Source organism: Barbus barbus (assembly GCF_936440315.1).
Source record: "Barbus barbus genome assembly, chromosome: 40".
Taxonomy (NCBI): Eukaryota; Metazoa; Chordata; class Actinopteri; order Cypriniformes; family Cyprinidae; genus Barbus; species Barbus barbus.
Window position 1 is genome coordinate 14,402,923 of NC_136718.1, and position 24,612 is coordinate 14,427,534.

At 35.5% G+C, this 24,612-nt stretch overlaps 2 protein-coding genes across 3 annotated transcripts; both read left to right on the top strand.

Moving 5' to 3' along the window:
- Positions 1 to 1,845: 1,845 nt before the first annotated feature.
- LOC306859888 (protein polyglycylase TTLL10-like) lies at positions 1,846 to 13,091 on the top strand. Of its 2 annotated transcripts, XM_079401285.1 has the most exons (13): positions 1,943 to 2,126; positions 2,962 to 3,268; positions 4,324 to 4,423; positions 4,766 to 4,884; positions 4,967 to 5,087; positions 5,204 to 5,280; positions 6,192 to 6,375; positions 6,957 to 7,128; positions 7,294 to 7,434; positions 7,866 to 7,982; positions 9,685 to 9,778; positions 9,999 to 10,477; positions 12,955 to 13,091. In XM_079401285.1, exons 2-13 carry the CDS (start codon positions 2,992 to 2,994, stop codon positions 13,015 to 13,017), a joined length of 1,944 nt encoding a protein of 647 aa, XP_079257411.1. In that variant the 5' UTR covers positions 1,943 to 2,126; positions 2,962 to 2,991; the 3' UTR covers positions 13,018 to 13,091. The 2 variants fall into 2 exon arrangements, with proteins under 2 accessions (XP_079257410.1, XP_079257411.1); XM_079401284.1 differs by lacking the exon at positions 12,955 to 13,091 and having other exon boundaries at positions 1,846 to 2,126; positions 9,999 to 12,515.
- Positions 13,092 to 13,317: 226 nt separating this feature from the next.
- LOC306860028 (putative pleckstrin homology domain-containing family N member 1) lies at positions 13,318 to 23,027 on the top strand. The gene is made up of 12 exons (XM_079401550.1): positions 13,318 to 13,961; positions 18,225 to 18,324; positions 18,700 to 18,756; positions 18,885 to 19,028; positions 19,188 to 19,274; positions 19,352 to 19,433; positions 19,534 to 19,670; positions 19,784 to 19,930; positions 20,015 to 20,116; positions 20,441 to 20,516; positions 21,712 to 21,788; positions 21,942 to 23,027. Exons 1-12 carry the CDS (start codon positions 13,873 to 13,875, stop codon positions 22,011 to 22,013), a joined length of 1,170 nt encoding a protein of 389 aa, XP_079257676.1. The 5' UTR covers positions 13,318 to 13,872; the 3' UTR covers positions 22,014 to 23,027.
- The last annotated feature ends 1,585 nt before the right edge of the window (positions 23,028 to 24,612 follow it).

Here is a 24,612-nt window from a genome sequence, read left to right on the forward strand (position 1 = left end):
CCGTTAACTGCCACTGGTGTCTGGGTGTGTCTTCCAGAGTCTGTTGTTATAAAGAGCAGTAATTTTCACACTTTCTGGGAGACACCCTGAAATTTAGGATATGTGCTAAATGACTAGCACCTCTGAATATAAAACATTAATAAATCTCTGCAGGATCTAAATATGCACAACAAGGTTAACATCTCTATCCCTGCTGCAAAATGTGGAAATCAAAATCTAATTTTGACTCGGAAACAAACTGAAAGTTTTTAGAATTTTGAAACAATTTAAACAAATATATATATATATATATATTTCATATTTTGCACTATTTCCAGGTCACTGTAAATTTGTGACGCAGAGTTGGGGAGTAACTAGTTACGTGTTTTTGGAATTACATAGTCTAATTAAATAAATTTAACTGTAATATGTTCCAATTACCGAGAAAAATGTGTAACTAAATTACAGTTACAGTTAATTACAAGAAAACGTTAACGATTAGAAAGGTGGTTACATCTGAATAGATTCACACATATACAGATGTGATTGATTTCTTTCCCAAATTTCATTGTATGAGACGCCAATGTTTCAGGAGTTTAGGACACAGAATAGGACACATGCTTAACTTGTTTCCTATTTAGGTTTATATGCTTTATATTTTAAGATGAACTGTTTTCTTCCTAGGCTTTGTTAGATGCCAGTGTTTAAAGACTTGATTTCAAAAACAGTATCATAGCTATTAAACCATATCTTATTATGATTTACATCTGTATTTAATCTTAGAATGATCTCAAAGTAAAAAGGTGTGTTAAATTATTATAATCTTAATTCAAGTGAAGAAGGATTTGAAAGTAATGAGTGATGAGTACAGAAAGGGTAAACCTGCCGGCTTTAAATGTTTCAAAATGATTAACAGTTGAAAACATTCATTAGAAATTTAGAAAAGTAATCAAATGCAATCAGTTACATTAATTTAATAAAGTAATTGAAATTGAAACTCTACTTTTTGCATTTTAAATAGGGGTGGTGATGGCGCAGTGGATAAGACACATGCCTTTGGTGTGAGAGACCCGGGTTCGAATCCACTGTGAGACACTTAACCCCTAGTTGCTCCAGAGGCGTGCGACCTCTGACATATATAGCAATTGTAAGTCGCTTTGGATAAAAGCGTCAGCTAAATGAATAAATGTAAATGTAAATAGTGTAACTTGTAATCTGTAACATTTCCCTTCCCAACACTGATGCTGATAATATGTTTTCAATGCAAAAACTGTATTATAGAATCTTTATGGCACTAGACATCACTACAGTATATGCAAACTTGTTTTTAGGACTCATGCATCACAATATTGTTAACACATGATTAGACTGTAGTAAATACGACCTATGAAGAGTAATTATTAGAGTAATTGCATAGAGACAGGTGTGTTTGGGTTTGATATTTATTGAAGGTTTGTTCTTTGTTTGCTGTTTTACGTTTATGGTTTGCTCATGACAACACAATCCTGAAAAAACATAAAGAGATGAATAAGCCTTTTTACAAGCCAAGAAATTAAACCCACCGCCTAAGAATTATTAATAGGACATTCATCTATTTTGAAATTAAGATATTTGATTTTACAGAACAATATAAGAAAAGAAGAACCAGTAAGGATTGAGTGTGTTTTGTTTTAGCCCACAATAGATCTAATTTCCCCATGGCTAATGTGTTTTTACACCTAATTGAACACAATAGCTTAAGAGAGATCAAACTAACGGCATCAGTGCGCACAATTCATTGCATTCTCACATTACTGTAATGCCAAAACAGTGATCTGCAGACAATTAATAATGAATGGTGTTAGGTTGGAAACGCTGGGAATCATTTCCTGGAGTGATTCTTTTGTTCTGAGATTCTAGCCTTCAGTAGCAGCTGTTGCTAAGACACCTATTACCTAGGTAACAAGCAGTTGTTTACATTGGCCTGGCTAGTTTGGTGAGCATTGAGTTAGCATGCTCCAAAAGTCTTTTAAGTACATGGACTGAATAAACAATGATAGACTGCCATATCATACAAACACGACCGGTTTAGTTGTTCCCAGAGGAGACAGGAACTTTTAGAAAGAGGAACGGAAGGATAAACATATTTTGTGACCTCCAACATCAGTGTAAGTTTAATACAATTTGTATTTCCTAAATTGATACTTGCTGCTTAGCCGTAGCCAGTTTAGGTAACCGAGGTCCGGTACTCGGTCAATTTTTCATATTCAAAAAGAAATTTTCTCTGAATGACTAATTTGCTGTTTAAAACTCATCATATGAGTGTCTGCATGTATAATTCAGTTTAGACAGTTTGCAAGAATAGCGTCCGTGGTATAAAAGTGATCGGCAGCCTCCGCCGTGTTGCCAGATTCAGCAATTATTAGCGTCTTTGGACTTGTCTTTTCTACTTAATTTGACACTTTAGAAAGTTAATAAAGCGGGATATTGCAGCTTAGTGCTAGCGATATCTTTATCTTATTTACAAAGGATTTGAACTAATGTCGGTTTATGTTTTGTTTTTATTTTTTAACGTTACACAGCGATATCTGGCACTTAAACTGACAGTAAAGTGTTAGTGTATAGTGTTTGTAGGGGTTATTATAGCACAATTCCTAACCCCACCCCGGACCTCACTAATTTTCAAACCCTGGTTACAGCCATGTATCTGATGTGTACTCTTTTATGTCTTTAATTATGCATTTTTAAAGTGTATGCATTAAAATAAATCTTTTTACCTTCATATAAATTGCTAAAATGAGTGCTAGAGCTCAAATCAGTTTTTGATACTGCAGTTTCAAGGTTATTTTCTCAAGCAACTCCTCTGTTTTATTCCAGTGACCACAATAAATACCAAGTTGAAACGTAGCCATGCAAATCTGATGTTGCTTTTTTTCTGGATCACTGGCTTTACAGAGGTCAGTCGGGCAGTGCTGCTGGAAAATCAGTTTTTTTTCTCCGTAGATCTGGGCTGGTTGGAGGGGAGTGACTGTGATGTCATGTGAGAGCTGGGTTGAGCCCCGTCAGCACGGAGAAGAGCCAGGTGCTGGACAGAGACAGGACACACAGCATGTCCGTGGAGACTCACAGCAGACGATGGACAACCAGGGCCAATCAGATGAGGAGAATGGCAGTCCCCTGAATGCTGGGGTCGAGGTCATGGTGCTAGGACATGTGAATGAAGCTGGAATGGAGAAGGAGAAGAACAATGAGACACAGACGAGGAGGCGGGTCACTCACAGAGTAAAACATACAGATGGAGCCCTGCCAGGTGTGTAAGAGTGTTTGTGTTGTAGATGGGAGACAATCATGGATTCTGTACTGTTGTTTAATAGTCTAGGGATGAGACAATGAGAGGCAAAACAATGAAAAAAATATCCATTTATTAGGGGATATTAGTGAGTAGCATTTGACTGATCTCAACATGTCTGCCACCATGAGGCAAAAAGCTCAGTGTAAAACAGTTTATATTAGGACGCTGATTTGACTGTATATATATGTATGTATGTATGTTTTTGCACTTTTTTTTTTAGCCTTTATTTGGATAGGACTGAACATATTTTAAGTATTATTTGTTTCCTTATATCTACAACTTGTTAAATAATAGAAAGATTACTGAGTGCAGCCAAAAACATTATAACGTGTAACTTGGAATATAATATATGGTCTTATAATTCTTATTAATAAATAAATTAATAATTAATTAATAAATATTATTATTATTATTATCATCATCAAAATAAATTATGCTTGTAAAATTGATTTTGTTTGAAATTAATATTTACAATAGTTTTAGTTATTAAATTATTATTATTATTATGTTTGTGATTATTATTATTGTGTTATGTTTGTAAAATATCTTATGTTTAAGAAAAATGACAAAAAATGTTGATACTTCTGTTTTTACAATTTACATAAAAACAATTTGAATATATTGTAGTATTGGTAGTATCGATATTTTTTAAAGCTAAAATGCCACAGTAATTGTAGAATGACTTATTTAATCAGTATTGACTGTATTGGCTGAGTGCCAGCAAACAAACTAGACAACATGATACAGAGTTAAGTCTAGTCAGGCGTGCACTCACGGGTCAGGAAGAGGAGGTGAGAGTAATTAAACACCTTCTCGGATCAGGTGTCTCCCACTACTGCAACTTCAGTCTGCCCCAGCCAACACAAGTAACGACATTCATGAGTTTTACAAGGATCATGACCAATTTTCCAACCAAATTTGTTTCAGTATATAATGTAAAATATAGCCTATGTATTATTTCTATGTATTAAGAAGTGAAGTTCACTTTGTATTTCTTGTGTGTACATGATCAGTAAGTGTCTCATTTGTTGAGAGGGAGAGAGACAAGCGGCCTGAAGATCCAAGGGGCCCTGGACCCTTCTTCTACTTTGGGGGAAGCAATGGGGCCTCCATGTGAGTGAAAAAAAAACTTTGGTGTTGGATGGAATATTGATATTTATTTGTAACCATGTGATTTGTAATGTGTTATAAGGTGCACAAATTATACAACTTGACTTAATGAATTGTGGACACACTACAGTTTTGGTGTTTGTCTTGGTCTTTCTTTTGGCCTTTAGTCTGCAGTAGGTCCATGAGAGGCCAACTACTATATAATCAGTAGATATCAGTGGTTTATAATGAATAATGAAATTTTACTAAATAAAAAAGGGATTTGGAGATTTGCCACTTCTTGAGAATTTATCAAACCATTTTTTTAAGCCTTTTGAACATGACATGGTCTGATCTGATATTTAGAGTTGTATCATATTGTGAGAGTCGAGGCTGGCAGCGCATATATGACAAGACCAGGACGGACTACAAGCTGAAATGGTGTGAAACTAAATCATCTGCTGCCTACTACAGCTTCAGAGCAGGTGATCTGTTTTGTTATGTTTGTTAGGTTCACAGCAATCATGAAAAAAGCATTCTACACTTTGTCTATTTATTTTCGTGCAGGTGGCCAGTTGATTTACCAGATACCCAATAATAAGGTCCTGACCACTAAGATAGGCCTTCTGAACAGCCTGCGGGAGTATGACAGAGTCAGCAGCAAGGTCAACTATGGACGTGGAAACAGGTTATAAATGGAAAAACTTTACCAGAGTAACAAAATGTGTAGACACTGCAATATTATTCTCTTTTTTTTTTATTTAATTGCTGCATCTACATACAAAATTTGTTTACATGTTGCAGGAGGATGAGGCTGGAGGATTTTTTTCCTGTCACTTTTCGTATGGATATGAAATATGAAAGAGAGGCATTCTTTAATGGTATGACTACAGGTTAAATATATGGATAGATACAGTCGATAAAGAAATACTGTTTCTGTTACAAACATTTTGGGGTCCTTAAGATTTTTATTTTTTTTTGTCAGTTGTTTTTGACAGTGGTCTCTTATACTTACCAAGGTTTAGAATTTACGATTTAAAAGAAAACAGTTTAAAATTATATTTATATTTATAATTATATTTATATTTTGAATAATTTGTTGCTGTGATGGCAAAGCTGAATTTGCGGCTGCCATTACCCCAGTTTTCAGTGTCACATTGTTAATATTTGTAATATTTTTGTAGAATCTGTGATTCATTGTTTTTTAAGTGTTTATTTTATACAAGTATGAAATTGAATAGAAGTATGAAATTCTTTATATACACTTTACTTTATATACTGTTTCTAATGTTTTTTAAAGAAGTGTCTTATGTTCAAAACTATGCATTTATTAAAATAGAAACCTTTTGCAACAATAAACACTGGTATTCAAGTTTTTTTTTTTTTTGCCCTTTTTTAAATAAATTACCTTTTATTCAGCCAGGATATGTTAAATTTATATTTTTTTTTAAATAGATTTAATTTAAAAAAAAAAATTCAAAACATCATTTTGGATAAATTATGTTTTGTTTAACTTCGTTTAATCAAAAAATCCTGAAAAGTATAAGTGGTTCCAAAAAAAGAGGTAGCACAATTGTTTTCAGCATTGATAATATATCATCATATTAGAATGATTTCTGAAGGATCATGTGACAATGAAGACTGGAGTATTGACTGCTGAAAATTCAGCTTTACCACCACAGGAATAAATTATATTTTAAAGTATTTTAAATATAAAGTATATATAGAGTCTTAACTTTGGAAATAAACACAGTACTGCATCTAATGAATGCAAAATTGATGTGGCCTTCAGGAACATGCAATGATAAATCCAGCATGTGGATCTGCAAGCCCACAGGCCTTAACCAAGGCCGTGGTATTTTTCTACTGCGGACACCAGAAGACATAACCGCATTCAGAGAACGACTGCAGAACACAGAGCAGCAGTCCAACAGGAAGTCACCTTTCAATTTGCCACAAGCTCGGATTGTTCAACAGTGAGTAAAGCTGACAATTTCAAAAGGTCACATGCTTTAATTATATGTAATCATGCTGTGAATCATGCCTTCAGTGTCCTATAATCCTGCTGAATCCATGGCCAATGCCACAGGCATCAATCAAAAAGAGCTTGATGTCTACATTCTGAACTTTTCATTCAGAAATCAGTCAGCATTACAAAATACAGTAGCTATGCCAAAGAGGACGCTAACAGGCATCTCCGGCTCTGCAGGGAAGCAGTGATCAGGTCATGGGCTAGTTTCTGTCATGCTACTAAGATTTATCTTTTCATTTTGAGGATGTTAGAACAGCATGGCAAGCAATTCACTGAAATCTGCAGCAGTATTAAAGAGTGCACAAAATTAACACAAAAATGTGTAAATAAATATTTCAAAATACTAGTTAAATGAATACTAATTAAATAATTGTACTTTTATTATATATTAAATTAATATATTAATAAATAATAAAAATGCCTGATACATATTCACATTCAATTAATTTAAGCAATCATATTTAATCAGTAATAATGTTGTTTTTTTGTTGTTGTTTTTTTTGCATGCTCTTCTCATTCTTTAAGGTACATCCAGAACCCTTTGCTACTAAAAGGCCGGAAATTTGATGTGCGGACATATTTTCTAATTCCTTGCACCTCGCCATACATGGTGTTTTTTCGTCATGGTTACATCCGATTGACATGTAACCTTTATGACCCAAACTCAGACAATATCACAGCCCACCTGACCAATCAAGTAAGATAATGTGTATTAAAAGCATAATAATAATACTATACGTATGTAATGTATCTCTCTCTCTTTCTCTCTCTCTCTCTCTCTCTCTCTCTCTCTCTCTCTCTATATATATATATATATATTGCTTTTATTTAGGTTGTAAGATACTACAATTTCTTTTTTCAGTACATGCAAAAGAAAAATCCTCTCTACAGCCTGCTTAAAGAGGAGACCGTTTGGTCCATGGATCGCTTCAATACATACATTAATGAGACGTACATGCTTCCGAAGGGTCTGCCTAAAGATTGGGCTCTGGGTGCTTTTGCAGTGAGTTTGATAATTATTTTAATTATTTAAATAATTTTTATAGGTTTATATAAGAAGTTATTATCAATAGTAATTAACTGATAATATCTGTTAATCTGACTTAGTAGGGTTGTCTTAGTGTATCTTTTAAAGTAATAACTGCATGTAGATTTATTCAAATAGCTCGAAAGGATGCAGTTGTACTGTTGTCATGGTAACAGTGGTTTTTGGAGTATATGAAATTTTAAAAGGGAAGCTCATCAAATATATTGAGAAGGATGAAAGCGAATAGGGAAAAAAAATGTGCTAAATGAAGGGCGGAATTTTATCTTGGAGCTCAAAACATAACATTTTTGACAGGAAAATATCAAGTCTAAAACAGATGAACGACATTTCATGTGAGGTTTCAATAATTAAACTGCATCCTAACCAAGTGTTTTGTCATTCTGCAGAAAAGGATGCAACATATTATCATGCAGTGCTTTCAAGCTGTCAAAGCCAAGCTGGACTGCAAACTTGGTTACTTTGACCTAATTGGTTGTGACTTCTTGATTGATGAGGATTTCAAGGTGAGACACAAAAGAGTGTTTATAAGAGCGAAATGTGTGTATTTGAAGCACGAAAGGCTTACAGAGTCAGACACAGCAGATTAGTTTTAGAATTATCCTCTGAATGTGGTAAGACGCATTACAAATAGAAAGTCTTTATTTATCTCTTCTGTAATCTCCTTAGTTTCTTCAAGACAATTATGATACAGTTTTCTAATGCTGGCACGATTCTCTGCAAACATGATGTTCAGAGGCCGGTTGTCCCCTATGGAGCATCCTAAATTCAATCCCTGCCAAGCAGTTTCCAGGCAACCTGTGTACTGTCAGCATAAACTTGCTGTCCCCAGGCCAGGAACATTCTGGTCTCCAGGTTACCGGATCATTATGGATTCACACAATAACAACCAACAACATTTACATTGCACAGCATTAACTCGACAATACTTGACACATCAAGCTATAACAGTACCTTGGAAATATTCAATACTTGACATCCTTCTTCACTGAAATGTGTACATGTGATTCATGTCATGTGTTTACACTGTCATCTCCACAGCGATTACAAAAATGTGTAGTGATTACTGTAAAATAAATAGCTATTTGAGAAGGGTAAGACTGCCATCTTCTGGCGAAAATCTGCTGTAGGTTTTTTTGTTGCTGGTACATAAAGGAGGGGGTGACTAGACATGTAAACAAAGATCATATAGTAATTATTTGGTTTCTCTTTGTTTTAATGAATTAGATCAGTGCATAGTTATTTAGATTATTCACAGTAATGGAACTGTTTTGTGCTTTTGTTGTTTTGGATGCATGCTGATATTGTGGTCAGTCACTGTCTGAGAATCATTTGATAGTTATTCTGAACAGTCTTCATGGTTCAAATCTGTGTTGACGGATGTTTAGTAGTATGACAGAGTAGGCTAGCATAGTTCATCACATATTTACCATGGTCAAAATAGACAAAAGCATATCTTTCATAAATTATATATGATCATTTATAAATTATTTATAAAATGAAAAGCATTATTAACATTTTTAAATGCATTTATAAAATGTATACACTGCTGTTCAAAAGTTTGGGATCAGTAAGATTTTTAGTATTTTTTGAGTCTCTTATGTTCATCAAGGCTGTATTTATTTGATCAAAATTACAGATTTTATTATTGCAATTTCTAATGTTGGTTTCCTATTTTAATATACTTTCACATATAATTTATTTCTGTGACGCAGCACTGAATTTTCATCAGCCATTACTCCAGTCTTCAGTCAAAACACATCCTTGCTGAATAAAAATATTTATAAATATTTATAATATTTATAAAAATATAAATGCATCATCATCATTCAAATATTAATTTCTTTAAAAAAAAAAAAAATTTTTGAATAGTAATGTATATTGTAACAAAATTTCAATTTATTTTTTATCAAATAATCCTGAAAAAAAAGTATCACAGGTCCAGAAAATAATAAGCAGCACAACTGTTTCCAATACTGATTATGAATCACAATATTAGAATGAGAATTAGAATTAGAAACTTCTTTAAAAAACATTAAAAATTCCAATCTTTTGAATAGCAGTGTGACATTATTAATACATAGACATTATTGACCACTTAATTACAAAATGATTTAATTACAGAAATCTGGTCACTTTAACAAAAGCCCGCTTTTATCTTCATAGCCTGGGAAGTCACTTAAATTAGGATGTGCTTGTTTTGGGCAGGTCTGGTTGCTCGAGATGAATTGTAACCCTGCCCTGCATACTAACTGTGAAGTACTGAAAGATGTGATACCACAGACAGTCACCGAGGCACTTGGTGAGTTATTTAAGAAAATAAATCACATATAGATCAATTATGTACAAACAAATGTGTTTTAAATGTGATGTAACAGTATAAAATATGCAATTCTAAATGAGATAAAACCTTGTAGTTTATTTGAATAATGCATGTGTCTGAAAGCTGTGAAAATTTGTTAGCATTTGATAAAATAAGGTGTGACAACACTTGTTGTAGATGTGACATCCTTTCATTTCAGACCTTACTTTGGAAATCTTCAATAAGTCTTGCTGTGGACAGAAACTGCTGCCGCTAAACAGTCAAAGACATTTTCTATTGCTGTATAATGGTGAGACTGTGGCCATAACCAAACAGAGACACAAAACCACCGGGCCTTTCTCAACCCTTCATCCGAAGAGCAGCTCCACCCACATTACCACCATCAAAACAACACAAACAGGGAACTCAACCAATCGGGCCAGCAAATATTCTGAAACTCAAGCCAAATGTCTGGTCCCTTCCTCTGCTTTGTCCAGTACCATCCCACCTTCACAGCAGTTACCAGTGAAAGAACCTTCACCTATATCCCAGAAGCCTCTGATATCCAAAGCTCAAGAAACAAATCAGCCTCGACCACACCAGTCCAAACCCCAGCGTTCTCGTGTTGAGCTTCAGCTTAGCAAGTGCACCTGGCAACATCCTGCAGCGATATCTAACCTCAACGTGCCTCCACAACCGGTAAGAAGTGCTATCAGATCATTGTCTACACCAGCCCTGAGCAAAGGCTCAAACACCACACAGAGACTTGGAGCTCAAGGCCGCCAGACAGAAAAAATGGAGCACATGAGCTGCAACCTAAAAACATCCAAGATTCATTTGGCTGAGCCATGCTCCCTCCACACTGTGGGGACAGAAATGAAAGAGAGAGAACAAAAGAAAAGGAACAGGAAGATGATGAATGATTGATGACAAATATAGTCCAATTGTTATTATAAGGGATTTTTTATAATTTGCTTCTGCTTATGACGAATGTTGTTCCTTATCAACAGAAGCATCATGTACATTCAAATTTTAAAAAAAAGTTATTTGTATATTTTGTATTATTTGCATGTCACCCAGGCCACTTATATATCTAAATAATGTCCAATTGATTCACGCCTTTCTCATCTGATCTACAACTTTTGACCAAACAAGTTTTGCTTGGTTTCTCAAGGCTGCATTTTTTAAAACAAAAATACAGCACAACATTAATATTGTGTCAAATAATGTGTGTATAACGTGTGTGTGTGTGTGTGTGTGTGTATACAGTGCCTTGCAAAAGTATTCTTACCCCTTCATTTTATTCACGTTTTATGTTGCTGCCTTATGTTAAACTGCTTTAAATTACTTTTTATCCACTTCAGTCTACACTCCATCCACCATAATGACAAAGCAAAAACAGAATTGTCACAATTTCATAAATTGAAATAAAAAAACTGAACAAGTGCCTTGCATAAGTATTCATACCCTCAGTACTTAGCTGAAGCACCTTTACAGCCTGAAGTCTTTTTAGGTATGATGCAACAAGCTTTGCACATCAGCATTTGGCAATTATCTGCCATTCTTCTCCTCTTCACCTCTCAAGCTCTGTCAGGTTGGATGGGGGCAGATGCAAATTTTCCAGAAATATCTGATTGCGTTCAAGGCCAGGCTCTGGCTGGGCCACTCAAGGACATTCACAGAGCTGTCTATAAGCCACTCTAGCTGTGTGCTTAGGGTCATTGTTCTGTTGGAAGGTGAACCTTCTGCACAGTCTGAGGTTCTGAATGCTCTGGACCAGCTCTTCATGAAGGCTATCTCAATATTTTGGTGCATTGAGCTTTTCTACTCTGACGTGTCCTTCAGTTCCTGCCGCTTAAAAACAGCTGCTACCAGCACACTTTACGTTTGGGATGGTACTCTGCAGGTTATGAGCAGTGCCTGCTTTCTTTCAAACATGATGCTTGGAATTGAGGTTCATCAGACCAGAGAATATTGTTTCTTGGTCACCATTCTAACCAAAGCTCTTCTCCAGTTTAGCCAGGAGGCCAGCTCTATGAAGAGTCATGGTTGTTTCAAACTTCTACCATTAAGGGTAACAGAGACTAGATGCTTCTGTGAACCTTCAATGCAGCAGAATTTTTCAGGAACTTTTCCCCAGATGTGTGGCTTGATGCAATCCTGTTTCTGAGATCTACAGGCAGTTTTTTTTTTTACCTCAGGGCTTGGTCTTTGCTCTGATATGCATTTTCAGCTGTTAGACCTTTTATTAAGACATGTGTGCCTTTCCAAATCATACACATTCAATTGAATTTGCCACAGGTTAACTTCATTCAAAGTGTAGTAACACCTACAGGCGATATGTGACCCTGGAGCACAAAACCAGATATTTTGTAAATTTCCTACCGTAAATATATAAAAACGTAATTTTTGATTAGTAATATGCATTGCTAAGAACTTAATTTGGACAACTTTAAAGGCGATTTTATCAATATTTGGATTTTGTTGCACCCTCCGATTCCAGATTTGTATCGCGGCCAAATAATGTCCAATCCTAACAAACCATACATCAATGGAAAGCTTCAGCTTTCAGATGATGCATAAATCTCAATTTTGAAAAATTGACACTTAAGACTGGTTTTGCGGTCCAGGGTCACACATATGAATGCTCCTGTGCTGATTTTCAACTGTCCCAGATAAGGGTACAAATACTTATGTAATGGAAAGTTTTTTATTTTTAATAAATTTGCAAAGATGTTAAAAACATTTTTTTTTGCTTTACTATTATGGTGTATGACGTGTAGATTAATGTGGAAAAAATGTAATTTAAAGCAGTTTAACGTAAGGCAGCAACATAACAAAATGTGAAAAAAATGAAGGGGTATGAATACTTCCGCAAGACACTGTGTGTGTGTAGGCTATGTATGTATGTTATATATATATATATATATATATATATATATAGCCTATACATAATTTTTTAAATATAAATTTTATATATAAATTTTTTAAAATATAATTTGTTCCTGTGGTGGCAGAGTTGAATTTTCAGCAGCTATTACTACAGTCTTCATTGTCACATAATGCTTGAGAAATCATGCTGATTATTGATAAATGTTACTATTATCAATGCTGAAAACTGTTGTGCTGCTTAATATTTTATGTAAACCGTGATACTATGTTTTTTTTTCTTTCAGGAGTCTCTGATGAATACAAAGCTCAAAAGAACATTTATACATGGCGCAACGACATTTATTTGAAATATATATTTTTTTGTAACATTGCCATTTTTGGTCAGTTTAATGTGTTCTTGCTTTATAAAGATATTTCTTTCAAAAAAGAAAAAAAGTTTATTTTGGGGGTAGGGGGAGGATGTCAGGTTATGTCTTATCTCAGAACTCAATCAAATATGATGCTTCTGCTCATCACCATCAATAGTTTTTTCACCAAATTACCATAACTTCTTCAGAAGTAAATTTTGAATGTTCTCTTTGAGTGAAGTTCAGACAATCACCCGGGTTTTTTGTGTGTTGTGTTGCAACCACAGGACCCTCCTTCTTCCTCCATCTGTGGCACATGCGACAAAACAAACACCAGATTAGACCTCTTTACACACTAACACGCTCCTCACAACCAGTAAACACACATGTCTCTAACTCACCTGTGACTTTTTGCCTGCTTTTGTATGTTGACTTCATTTGCTTTATTGATGCTGCTTGCATCCCCCTTGTGTAAAATCAAAGTAGAAAACAAAGCCTTTCAGTGCTTTCAAGATCACTCGCAATTGAAACTGAGTGAAGTGAGGAAGTTGTGTTGCCTGCTGCTGCGTCACCACTGATACCAACAGGAAGAAATAGTGCAGTATTTGTGTGTAACTGCTGTGCTTGAAAGTTTCATACACCTCTCTTGCTCCTCTTCATTCGCTCAACTTTGTCGCCTTCTGTCCCATGTCTTTTCCAATGTCTGGCTTCTGTGCAACTCATTCTTGAACCCTGCTTATAGTCTGTCGGGGTGTGGGGCGTGTGGGGGTGACCAGATGGCCCTCAGTGTGTAGTTTAGAGGAGAAGCCATTGGAGACGTGTTTGTGGAAAGGAGAGGTAAGGTGTAGACAAGCTATGGGATGCTGCAGTGTGACCCAGAGGCATACAGGGACTGATGAAGTGGGCCCAGATGAGATTGAACTCCTGGAAATCAACAATGCAGGGTAAGAGTTTCTTTGCAAATGCAGTTTAGTAGGAAGCAGGCTCTTGGGCAGTCAGAATATACATAGTAGCAGAACTTCCTTCTTTCAGAGTGTTAGGTAATGTTTGATAACATTTCAAAAACCGCATGAGTATTTAAAAGAAATGAATAGGATTGTTCATAATCATGTGTATGTTAAAACAGCTGTCCACTAGCATTGCCAATGTTTGTTGGCTTTGTTTTTTAGAGTATATATTTTAAGGCTAATGGTCTTTATATTGAGAAAACGTGACAGTTTCAGTTTCAGCCAAGTTATTTCTAGAAAAAGACACCTTTTTCAAGCATCAAACTGTTCTGCTTCAATTCCGTCCATCTGATTGGATGTAACTGTGTGAAACATCTTGAGCTTCTTGTGTAAGTCTGAGTTGTTTTATACCCCTCAATGGTGGTGTTTACCGTGGATGGGCAGCAGACTTGCAGCTATAGATCTCATTAGAGCCTCTCATACACCAAATGAGCCAGAACTAATGCAACTAATATAGCTAATTAAAGGAGCCAAGTGTGTTTGAGCAGTCTGGTGTCTTACTTCGAGCTGGAAGCCTCAATCCTCTCATTAGGTGACTGTAGGGATTAGAGTGGGAGTTAATCAGAGCTCATAAGCTTTATGTGGCCAAACTAGCAGAAAAACGGGGATCAGACAACGGCCAATCTGTGGAAACACAAACAGGTTGTTAATATGCATCGGGGGTGAAAACATGGTCTGTTTAGAGTAATAATAAAGTTAAATTACTCATTTAAGTGGGCAGCGGCCTTGCAATATACCTGTTGAAGTGTTTTGTGGGTGTATTTTAAAGAGTCAAGCACATTAACCTGTTAACCCGCATCGGCCCGTGGGCGGGCCGGAAGGGCGTGGTCGGGCGTGTCTGCGCTTTTTATTACCTTTGTTTTAGAACAATATTCAATCAATTATCATTAACTATATATCATTTGAAAGCTAAAACACTCAAGATTAACGATCTGAGCTTGTTTTTGAAATCAATACACCAGAGAGGAAAGGGTTAACAGAAATGCTGAAAGACCGGCCATTTAAAATGAACAAAGCGAAACGCAGTACTCACGTTTGATCGCCAATAGCGCTGGTCAGCTCAGACTTTTCCAAGACACACCAGCATACATTTCAAGAGAAGGGTCCACTCTTCAAAATGCATCCACTTTTTAATCCAAAACAACGAAAAAATAGGGGAAAACACGATAGATCCTCCTTTGTTTACATAAGCGATTCGAGTTATAGTTATCGATAGCGTCCATTTTCCAATAAATATCGATTATAATTCGTATTCCAGCTTTGAAACGCCATCTATTTCCAGCAGAATCGTCTCTTCCGAGTAAGAATAGCCCTCCCTCGTCTCTCTCCTTCAATCGCAGGAGCTGTTATAACCCGGGACAGTAAGCGCGTCCGTGAATGGGTCAGCGAGGTGTCAATCCGGACACATCACAATAGGGGTGTTTGAAGCCAGCCAATGCCTCGCCAGCACAGTTTTGATGGATGGAAGTGTTAGCCAACCACAAGGACGTTTACAGTGATTGACAGTTTGAATAGTTTACGTAAGATTGTTTAGAGAATAGCTCGGCGTATTGTCCGTGTGTTTTCGTGCGCTCTCGGGTTACGCATGAAGCGTACAGATAATGGCGTCGCGGCGCTACACAGACTGGCTATCAGCGAACAGATGTTGTCCAAAGCTCACATCTGAATCTCTCCATCATGGATCTTCGACTTGAGAACAGCTTCTGTGGCGTTTGGTGGTGTTTTGGAGGACGTGTGGACACAAAATAGCTAATTTAATAACCGAATACGCACGGGAGATCGCTGGAGATCGCTGGGAAGCGTGGATAGCATTAGCACGTAAGTGTCTCCACCCTCCTCTTGAATGTTTATGTGTCTTTATCATGTATTTGCAGCTTTTGTTTCATGTTAGCTGTTTTAGATTCTAAAAATGACAACGGAGAGGGATAATATGAGGGGATTACATGAGTTTTGTTCGTGTGGGCGGGTGTGTTTGTTTGTGGGTATGTCCCGAGTATTGTGTGTGTGTGTGTGTGTGTGTGTGTGTGTGTGTGTGTTCAAAATGTAAACAGTGTTGCAAGTTTGATTTGTTTTGCTTACACACTTTCTCACTCTTTTTCTCTCACTCTTTCCTGTCTTTCAGAGGTCTGGTGAATCCAGATGGTCAGAAAAAAAAAACATTTTAGTGGCTGCTTGAGCGTCTTCCTCCACTGTAAATACTGTAAATAGTTTTTTTTTTTATTATTTAGTAATATTAGTAATAGTAATCTATTACTATATTAGTAAAATAGTAATATTCATAATATTTACCATATAAAATAAATAAAAATTACAAATGTTGTAAAAAAATGTATTTTGCATGTTTTGTGTTTTCACTAGTTCAAAAATGATCAAATCTGTTTTGGTTCACAGTTTTCATTATTGGAATTGTTCAGAATAAAGACTGTTTAGTTATGTTCAAATTCTGAAATAGTTTTGTGTTTTTTTGTGGTTTCATTGCTAGAGCAGTTCTGAATTGATATACATATGTAGTATGCAGTGTCTTATGGAGTCTCTAAATAGCATTTTTGAAAGGATTCCTAGACTTTTCTTGAAATAAAATATCCAGATGACTTTTCCAAAGCTTTTCTTGAAATGAAATACCATAAAGATGTACTTTCTGTAAGTCTTTACCTATAAAAAATTTATTATTTCATATTTTATTTCAGGAAATATTTAGGCGTTTTTTTTTCAAAAATGCCATTTGTAGACAGTAACCAAATGACTAAATGAGTCAGCACTACAAATGCTGTTCAGAAATAGTTTTTTATTGTGTGTTTTGGTGGGCAGAGCAGTTCTGAATTGATATACATATATGTATTATGTAGTTTTGACTCATTTGGACATTTGTTTACAAAGTGTCTATTTGGGGTCTCCAAATGGCTTTTTTGAAAGAACGCCTAGATTTTTTTTAAATAAAAGCTTACAGAAACTACATTTTTGGGAGTATCATCCTCAAATTTGAATCAAAACATGGTCAGAGGTTCAGCTTTATCTTTATGGTGTTTTCAGGCCTTTGGCATGCAAGTCTCATCCATTTTTCCCTTAGTGAGCTTCATTAAAACATATCGCGAGTCAATTTCATGTATATTTTACCTTGTTTTACTCTATTGCTATACTAATTTTGAGTTATTATGACTCTAGAGTAACAAAGGTTCAAGTGTCTAGTTTCAAACAACACCAGATTTTTAAATATAGACCTTAGGGTTCAAGAGCTACAGACATTTTTATTTGGTTATATCGTTTTTCACAAAATGCTCAAAAATAGGGGCGCAGGTTAACAGGTTAAGGGTCAGATGGCGGGTGTCTGCTTGTCATTCACCACCCATAGTAAGCTGCTTATGTCTGGGCACTTCCCCAGCAAGCAGCATGGGTAAAAGCAGCGGGAACAGAGGGTCTGGGGATGAAATAAGCAACATTTAGGGAGCAAGCCTCATAAAAAGTATTTGTTAAAGTGCGCTGATAAAGAATTTGTAATAAAAGCAATGGCTTCAGGCTGACTATAGGGTGATTATTTGTTATTTGTGGTATCCAAATGGATGTAATAGATTGGGATGATCTTCATGGTTATTTTTACTAATGGAAAACTATACACATGCTAAAATATAGATAATTGAGGCTGTCACATGAAGGAGATTCCACCTGATCTGAACCTTAAAATTACTTTTATTGGTATAACCCAATGTCTTGATATTAGTAATATCAACTTCAATTTCAACTTCAACTTCAAGTAATATCAATCAATATTTTTAAATTAATCACATTAAGCAAATATATACAATTCATTAATAATTGATAATAAAATAATTATTAAATAAATAACAACAATAATAAATCATTGTTCCATGTTACTTACATTTTACTTTTTTTTTCTTTTACAAACCAGAACACACACACACACACACACACACACATATATATATATATATATATATATATATTTTTTTTTTTTTTTTTTTTTTTTTTGATAAATTTTTTCTGGCATGCTTAACTTTAAAGTGAATTAACATTCACATGCAAAACAGCCAAACTTGAGTCTTGTATAGAACAGCCATGACCAAAATTCTGTCCCGCTAAATCTATCACATAGTGCAGAGCAATTTGCATTACATTTCTTAAATCCTCATCTGTTATGCTGCAAGATAAAGTGATTTGACAGTGTTTAGCCATCTGCTGTTTCAGAATCTGGAGCCTTGGTGAAAGCAGGCTCCAAATTTCTACAAGGAATGGCACAAATGAAGGTCCTCACTGCTGTCCCTCTGTGAGGCACCTGAAGCAGGAGGTAAGCCAGTAAACAGGAAGTGGCAAAGGGCATAGCTATGTTTCCACAAAAGACATTAACAAAGACCAATAGAAAACAAAACAAAGTACACAGTGGCCACAAAAGAAAAAAAGTTTTGACACCTAAAAATCAAAATATCAAATCGACTGCCATTTACTTGAAAGAAAATAGCATCATTGGTGTACAGATGCCACTTGGTTTTATATCTTATATAATGAAGTAACATTCAGGGATGTTTAGCTTAAGTGCATTAAAGTATAAAAAAAAGTTATGGGGCCACTGTGTTCATATACATCTAGATTAATATAATGTCTGCACACTGAATAAGAGTTTGATCAGCTTTATCTGAATTTCTACATTTGTGTCTTGTGTAAGGACCCAGATCCTGTCTCTGTGACTGTGAAGGACACAACAAAACACAACAATTCAAAAGTATGTCTTTATCATCTTTAAAAAATAGACTAATAATAGTAAATACAATTATCTTCTGTGCATTTATCAACATTACATGCTCTTCATATAACATAAAGTAGAATGATATTTGTATTCCTGTTTGTCAGCTGGTGCTTTGGGGCTTGACAAAAAAGGAGCTCCATCATAGGCTATACACTCAACCTATCAGAGAATGGGAAGGACAGGCACCACACACCTATGGAGACATTATCCACTCATCGTCAGTGTATTTACACAGTGGATTCACAAAGGTAACAATTCAACTAAATTGTTTTATACTATACCGTTCATGTGGCAATCTGCCACTGACTACTGAAAAAGATGTCCTTTGATTTTATTAAATGTTTGGAGTCAAATTAATATTTGGAATGCGTATTTCCAACTTATTGCATTATGATTTCTGTTTGCAGGCTATGACTGAAAGATACCTGGTTTTATTTTCCTTCCATTTGTTAATCCTTGCTTTGGACAGCTCTAATAATGATTTTATTTATGAGGTAAGACTCTTATAAGTATTATCAAATATTAAATGGCATGAGCTTCCATCTAAACTGACATCTGTGATTCGTCACAGGGCATTCTTCCTCTCTCAGCCATTGAGGTGCGTCTGATCTCACAGCAGGATCCCAGTTCTCCACATATGTTTGAGATTAGCGGTAAGAGCAAAAGAAATCACTTAATTAAACCTGAATATGAAAATTTGGAGGCCACAAAATGTTTTGATTATAGTAAACTTATATTTATGATATACTCTAGGGCCTATGGTGGACTCAAAGATCTTTGTTTGTGCTACTGCTGCTGAAACAAAAGCCTGGATGGAGAACATCGAGGACAGGAGATACAAATCCCTAAGGCAACAGCTGAGCCCGTCCCATAGTGCTCTCTCATACCTGGTAGATCTTATTCAGTCTTGTACTGAAATATATATCTTATATAGAACTCACAAAAACATTGGCAATTAAGAAAAAAAAAAAGTTGCTCCTACATTTTATTTTCAATATTACAGGTGCCATGTAATGAAAACTGGAAGAGGGAGGAACTTAAAAGGTACTTACTGCGGTCTCCCATCTTGCAGTGGGAGGGGACGCCCATTCAGCACATGGGCTATCCCAGATACCTTTCACTGGTGCACATCAACAACGTAAACACACAGGTAAGAATATAAACAGATCTATAAATAGAGTGTGGTGTCCATGTAATTCAGGATGGTACTAAACTGACCTTTCTCAAACAACAGGACCGGCGTTTTCTGGGGCCTCAGGAGCGTTTGCTTGTGCTCTTCCCATGTGACCTCCTCATTCTGTCTCTTGACTGTCATCGTGTACGTGTTAAATATGAAGTAAGCTGATTTTGCTGACTAAACAATGAGCTCTATAGAATACTGCATTATCAGCAGTATGTGTGCTACTGTCAGCCATTATAATGTATTTGCCAACCTCAATCAGTGAACCCTATTTGATTGAAAAATAAACAAAATGCTGACAGTGGGGTTTAAACATACTGTTCCTTTAAAAAGAGAGTGGGTAACGTTCCTTTATCAAATGCATCTTCATGAAAGACCTTCTGGCCAGAATCATTATTGTTTGACCTCAATTTAAGTGACAATAAACAATGTTTATGCAATATCAAAGCACTTATTGAGTTGTATTGTTTTATATTGAAGGGCCGTCTGCCACTTAAGAGCATTAAAGCCATGGAAATATCTGCATTACCTGGCAGATTGGAGTTTGAACTCACAGGTATGTATGTTTCTGAACAGCTTTATTATTGCAAAACTACCCTTGTTAAAAGAAGTGTGCGTGTATAAAAGAAGTGTGTATATTTTTAAAAAACTACTTGCAGATAATCTAATTCTGTAAAACACAAAGTGTACTTTGAAATAATGTCAAATGAAATGTTTAACATTAAAGCATATTTTAAATCAAAGTTTGTTGTGTTGACTAAAATATTAAAGCACATGTTAAGTACTTTATTATTATTTTAAATGTTGTGTGTTGTTTGATATTACATTTAAAGTTAATATTAAATCATTAGAGCATGAAATATATTTAGACATAGAAATACAATTTAAATATATTTTGGTTTACAAATTTGGCAATACACTTTAACCATATTGTATTTCAAAGACAAGTAATTATGAAATAAAGATGTACACTGTAAAACATGATTTTACAGTGATTTACATTATTTACATGATTTAACAGTAATTCTAACCACAGACCTTCGTAGGGGGGCAGAAAAATATTATGTTCGGTTTTGGCCTGAACATTTAGATATATATTGCCACTTTGTGGTACCGTTTTTACATCACACGCTGCGCCTCTGTGGAGGATGTGGTATGGTCTCTACTTTCTTTAAGCACATATGCTATGTTTAGCTGCCATATCAGTCATTTCACTATGAATTGTGATGAGAACCTAAGAAATAACTATGGCGTAACGCCAAACTATTGGGGTTACTCATTAGTTCTGCTGTTTATCTCATTAGTTTGCTGGAGGTATTTTAGGATATACTATATTTATGATATATTGATCTTTTATATAACCCAAGAAAGCCAAAGTTAGATACATTTCATGTTTTGAGATAAGAGTCAGAAATCAAGTGATCTGTGGTAGTCATACAGAAGCTTGTGACTCAGCTTCAGAATATAGCCATGTGATGATAAACACTCTCAGACTGGATTCTCAGTGTTCCTCTTGTCACTTGAATTTTGTTGAACCTTTTAAAAAGGCAATAAATTTGAAATGGCACCAAGTTATATAAATATCTAGTAAATCACCTTTAAATGCACTTTTTTAATCAAAAATATGGGATATGATTAATGTCGCTTCATAGCTTCTGTGCACCTTTCTGACAGATTTCAAGCCACATACCAACTTCATCGTCTAAACTGTTGTAATCTTCATGCTGAATCAAAAGTGATGTGTTTTCCAGGTGAACTGATGGAGCCTCTTCTTGTCTCCTGCACTCACCCTGAGGACTATCAAAGCTGGATCTTCCAGTTACAACAGGCAAGACTTCAGTCGTTGTATTTTTAGCTAATGATCATTATAGCAAAACACTTAAGTGTTCACCACAGTTTACAAGATGTAAATGAGCCTACATCCTAAGCATTACTGATAAGCCTACAATACGTTTAAATATATTTTTTCCATCTCCCACAGCCCGATAAAGTGGCAGATTCTTTGCCACATCACACCCCTCCACCTCTGATACCAAAGAAGCGCAGAAGCTGAGGATGTGCCGGATGGAAATTAAAATGGCTGTGAACTCCATATATTGTGCCCAATGAAAGCTGCTGATGACAAATGAACATTTTACCGTTGTATTTTACTCCTAAGTAACAAATCTCTTCGCTGCTTGTGAGGAAATATCTTCAATAGCTAGGAAACTTACAGGATTAGACAGTACAGTCTGCCCCATAATAATCTGTTTTGAGGTGGGGAGTGGAAATGTATAGCCTACAAATATGAATACAAATGTGTAAATGTGATGTAATTAATTGTTTTAATTAGTAATTAATTTCAGGGTCTCATATCTCTGAGCTAAGTCTTTTTCTTTTCTTCAAAGACATCAAACAACATTTGAGTGATTTGTAGTGACTTGGGACTGAACAGATAGAGCCAGAAAGTAACTAATCTTTTCCTTTACAAGTTTCTCATGCTCTCTGTCACCCCTTTCTTTATTTAGCCTATGGGTTTGCCTCTTCCTTAGAGACAGTAGAATAAGGAATAGTGAGTTACAGTATTAACTTACGAAAATTAACCATGGTTTTACTACAAATAATAATAATTTAAAAAAAATCCATGGTAACCACAAGTCAACTATGGTTTTGCTACACTAACTATAGTTTAACCATGGTATTTGTAGTAAAACTGTGGTTATACAAATGGTATTTAAATTTAATATGCCAAAAAATATGGTTACTACGCTTTTACTACTATAAAACCGTGGTTCTATATTCTCAAGTCAAGTGAATGTTGTTACCTTGGCCTGGGACGCTTTCTGTTACTGTCAGCAGAGGGCAGTGGTGTCGTGTATTTACAATCAGACAAGAAGGACACAAAATACCGTAATCATTAAAATGATATCATACCACATGACATGCATCTCAGCAGGGTATATTAGCTTTGTAAATCATTGTGTCTGTTCTGCTTGTTAAGGATTCTGTATTGTTCTGGGATCTTGTGGTGTTCGATTTAATGGAACAATATTACAAGATAAGGAAACAAAATATACCTGCATGTAGCAATTACGTAGCCATAATGAACCCTTTTGTCTATAAGCCTACATAGCACTCAGTGAGATGCAGAGTCAACATAGCAGAGGTACAACTTCAGCATCACCCCAGGCAGGACTTGAACTTTTAACCTTATGACTACCAGACAAAATTTGTACCCACTTCATACACTGCTTTGGTGTGTTGCCAACTGCTGTTGTAATTCAAAAAGACAGATTCAGTTCAAAATGGTGGACATACAATATGCCAGAAATATGGTTATCGTGCAAATAATCCAAAGAGTTATGAAATTGGGCCTTTTATGATCAGCTCTAAAGCAAGTATCCTTAGGACACAGTAGCATTGCAAATTATGAAATTTCATTTCGATACACAGACACATTGGGAAGGTTCAGCCTTATTTCCCTTTAGCCACTGGCACTGGTATTGTGTTATTTCCAAAAATGCCCCTTAAGACTCAAAAATGCCCCTTAAGACCCAAAAATCCATTCAATAACTTTCATATGGTTTGGTCTGAAGATTGTCTAGTGACTTTGCTGAAGATCGGACATTGGACTCATAAGAGTAGCAGTGAAAAAGTTTTCTTTTAATTTTTTATATAGGGCATTGACTTTTTTTTTTTGTCAGGCTAGTAGGACCCTTAAAGTCAGCATGACATGAAAATTTATTTTCTAAATTCATCTTATTGATTTTATTGTCAACAATTCATTCATTAGTATGACAGTATGTCTGGTGATGTTTGATGCACTTAATTTAGTCCGCTTTAACCCCATCCATTTCTTACTATAGACTACAAGCTTGCATTAATATCTGCCTGCATCCAATGAACAGAACCAATATATTTAGCAATTGAAACAGTAGTAACACACACACACACACACACATATATATATAAAGGATTCAAAATACAACAAATCTCATAAATTATACTTGAAAAATGTTTAAAATTTTAACTGTTTTTACCTCTGAAAACTTTTTAATAAAACAGCAAAAAAATATATTTATAAGGTAGATGCAAGCAAAATCTTAACAGGTCAATATAACCCTTCTTATTAAATTATATATTACTGTGTTTCAGTATATGTGTGTGTTTGTGTGTTACTACTGTTTCAATTGCTAAAGAGGCTAGATAGATACAGTAGCTAATTATTGCTGCAAACTTGCAGCAGAAGTTAATTTAACCTGCATGGATGCATTTTGCTACTTTGCTACTAAAACTGTAAGTACAGTGCATTATGTAAAAATAATACAAAATGTTTCACTCTGATAAATGGCTTTAATTAGAAATGCATTCCTGGGCCTCTGCAGCCTGTCTCTTATCTGTCTCTAACTGCAGCTTCTTTTCTGCAGCCTTTCACCTCTGATTTACAGCAGTTGGAAACCATTCAAGGTTCTTAGAAGAGCTGTGACAAAGAAACTATTCTGTTTACCTGCTACCCGGCTGCTTTATTGCCCCATGGGGTATGAGGTGAGCCTGGAATGAAACTGATGTTTATGAGGCATGCTTTGTTGTAGCTGTGTGCATACGTGGCTGGGAATCCTGGTTACAGTAAGGTTAAATTTACACACAAATGGAAAGCTCAGCTTTTTTTGTTT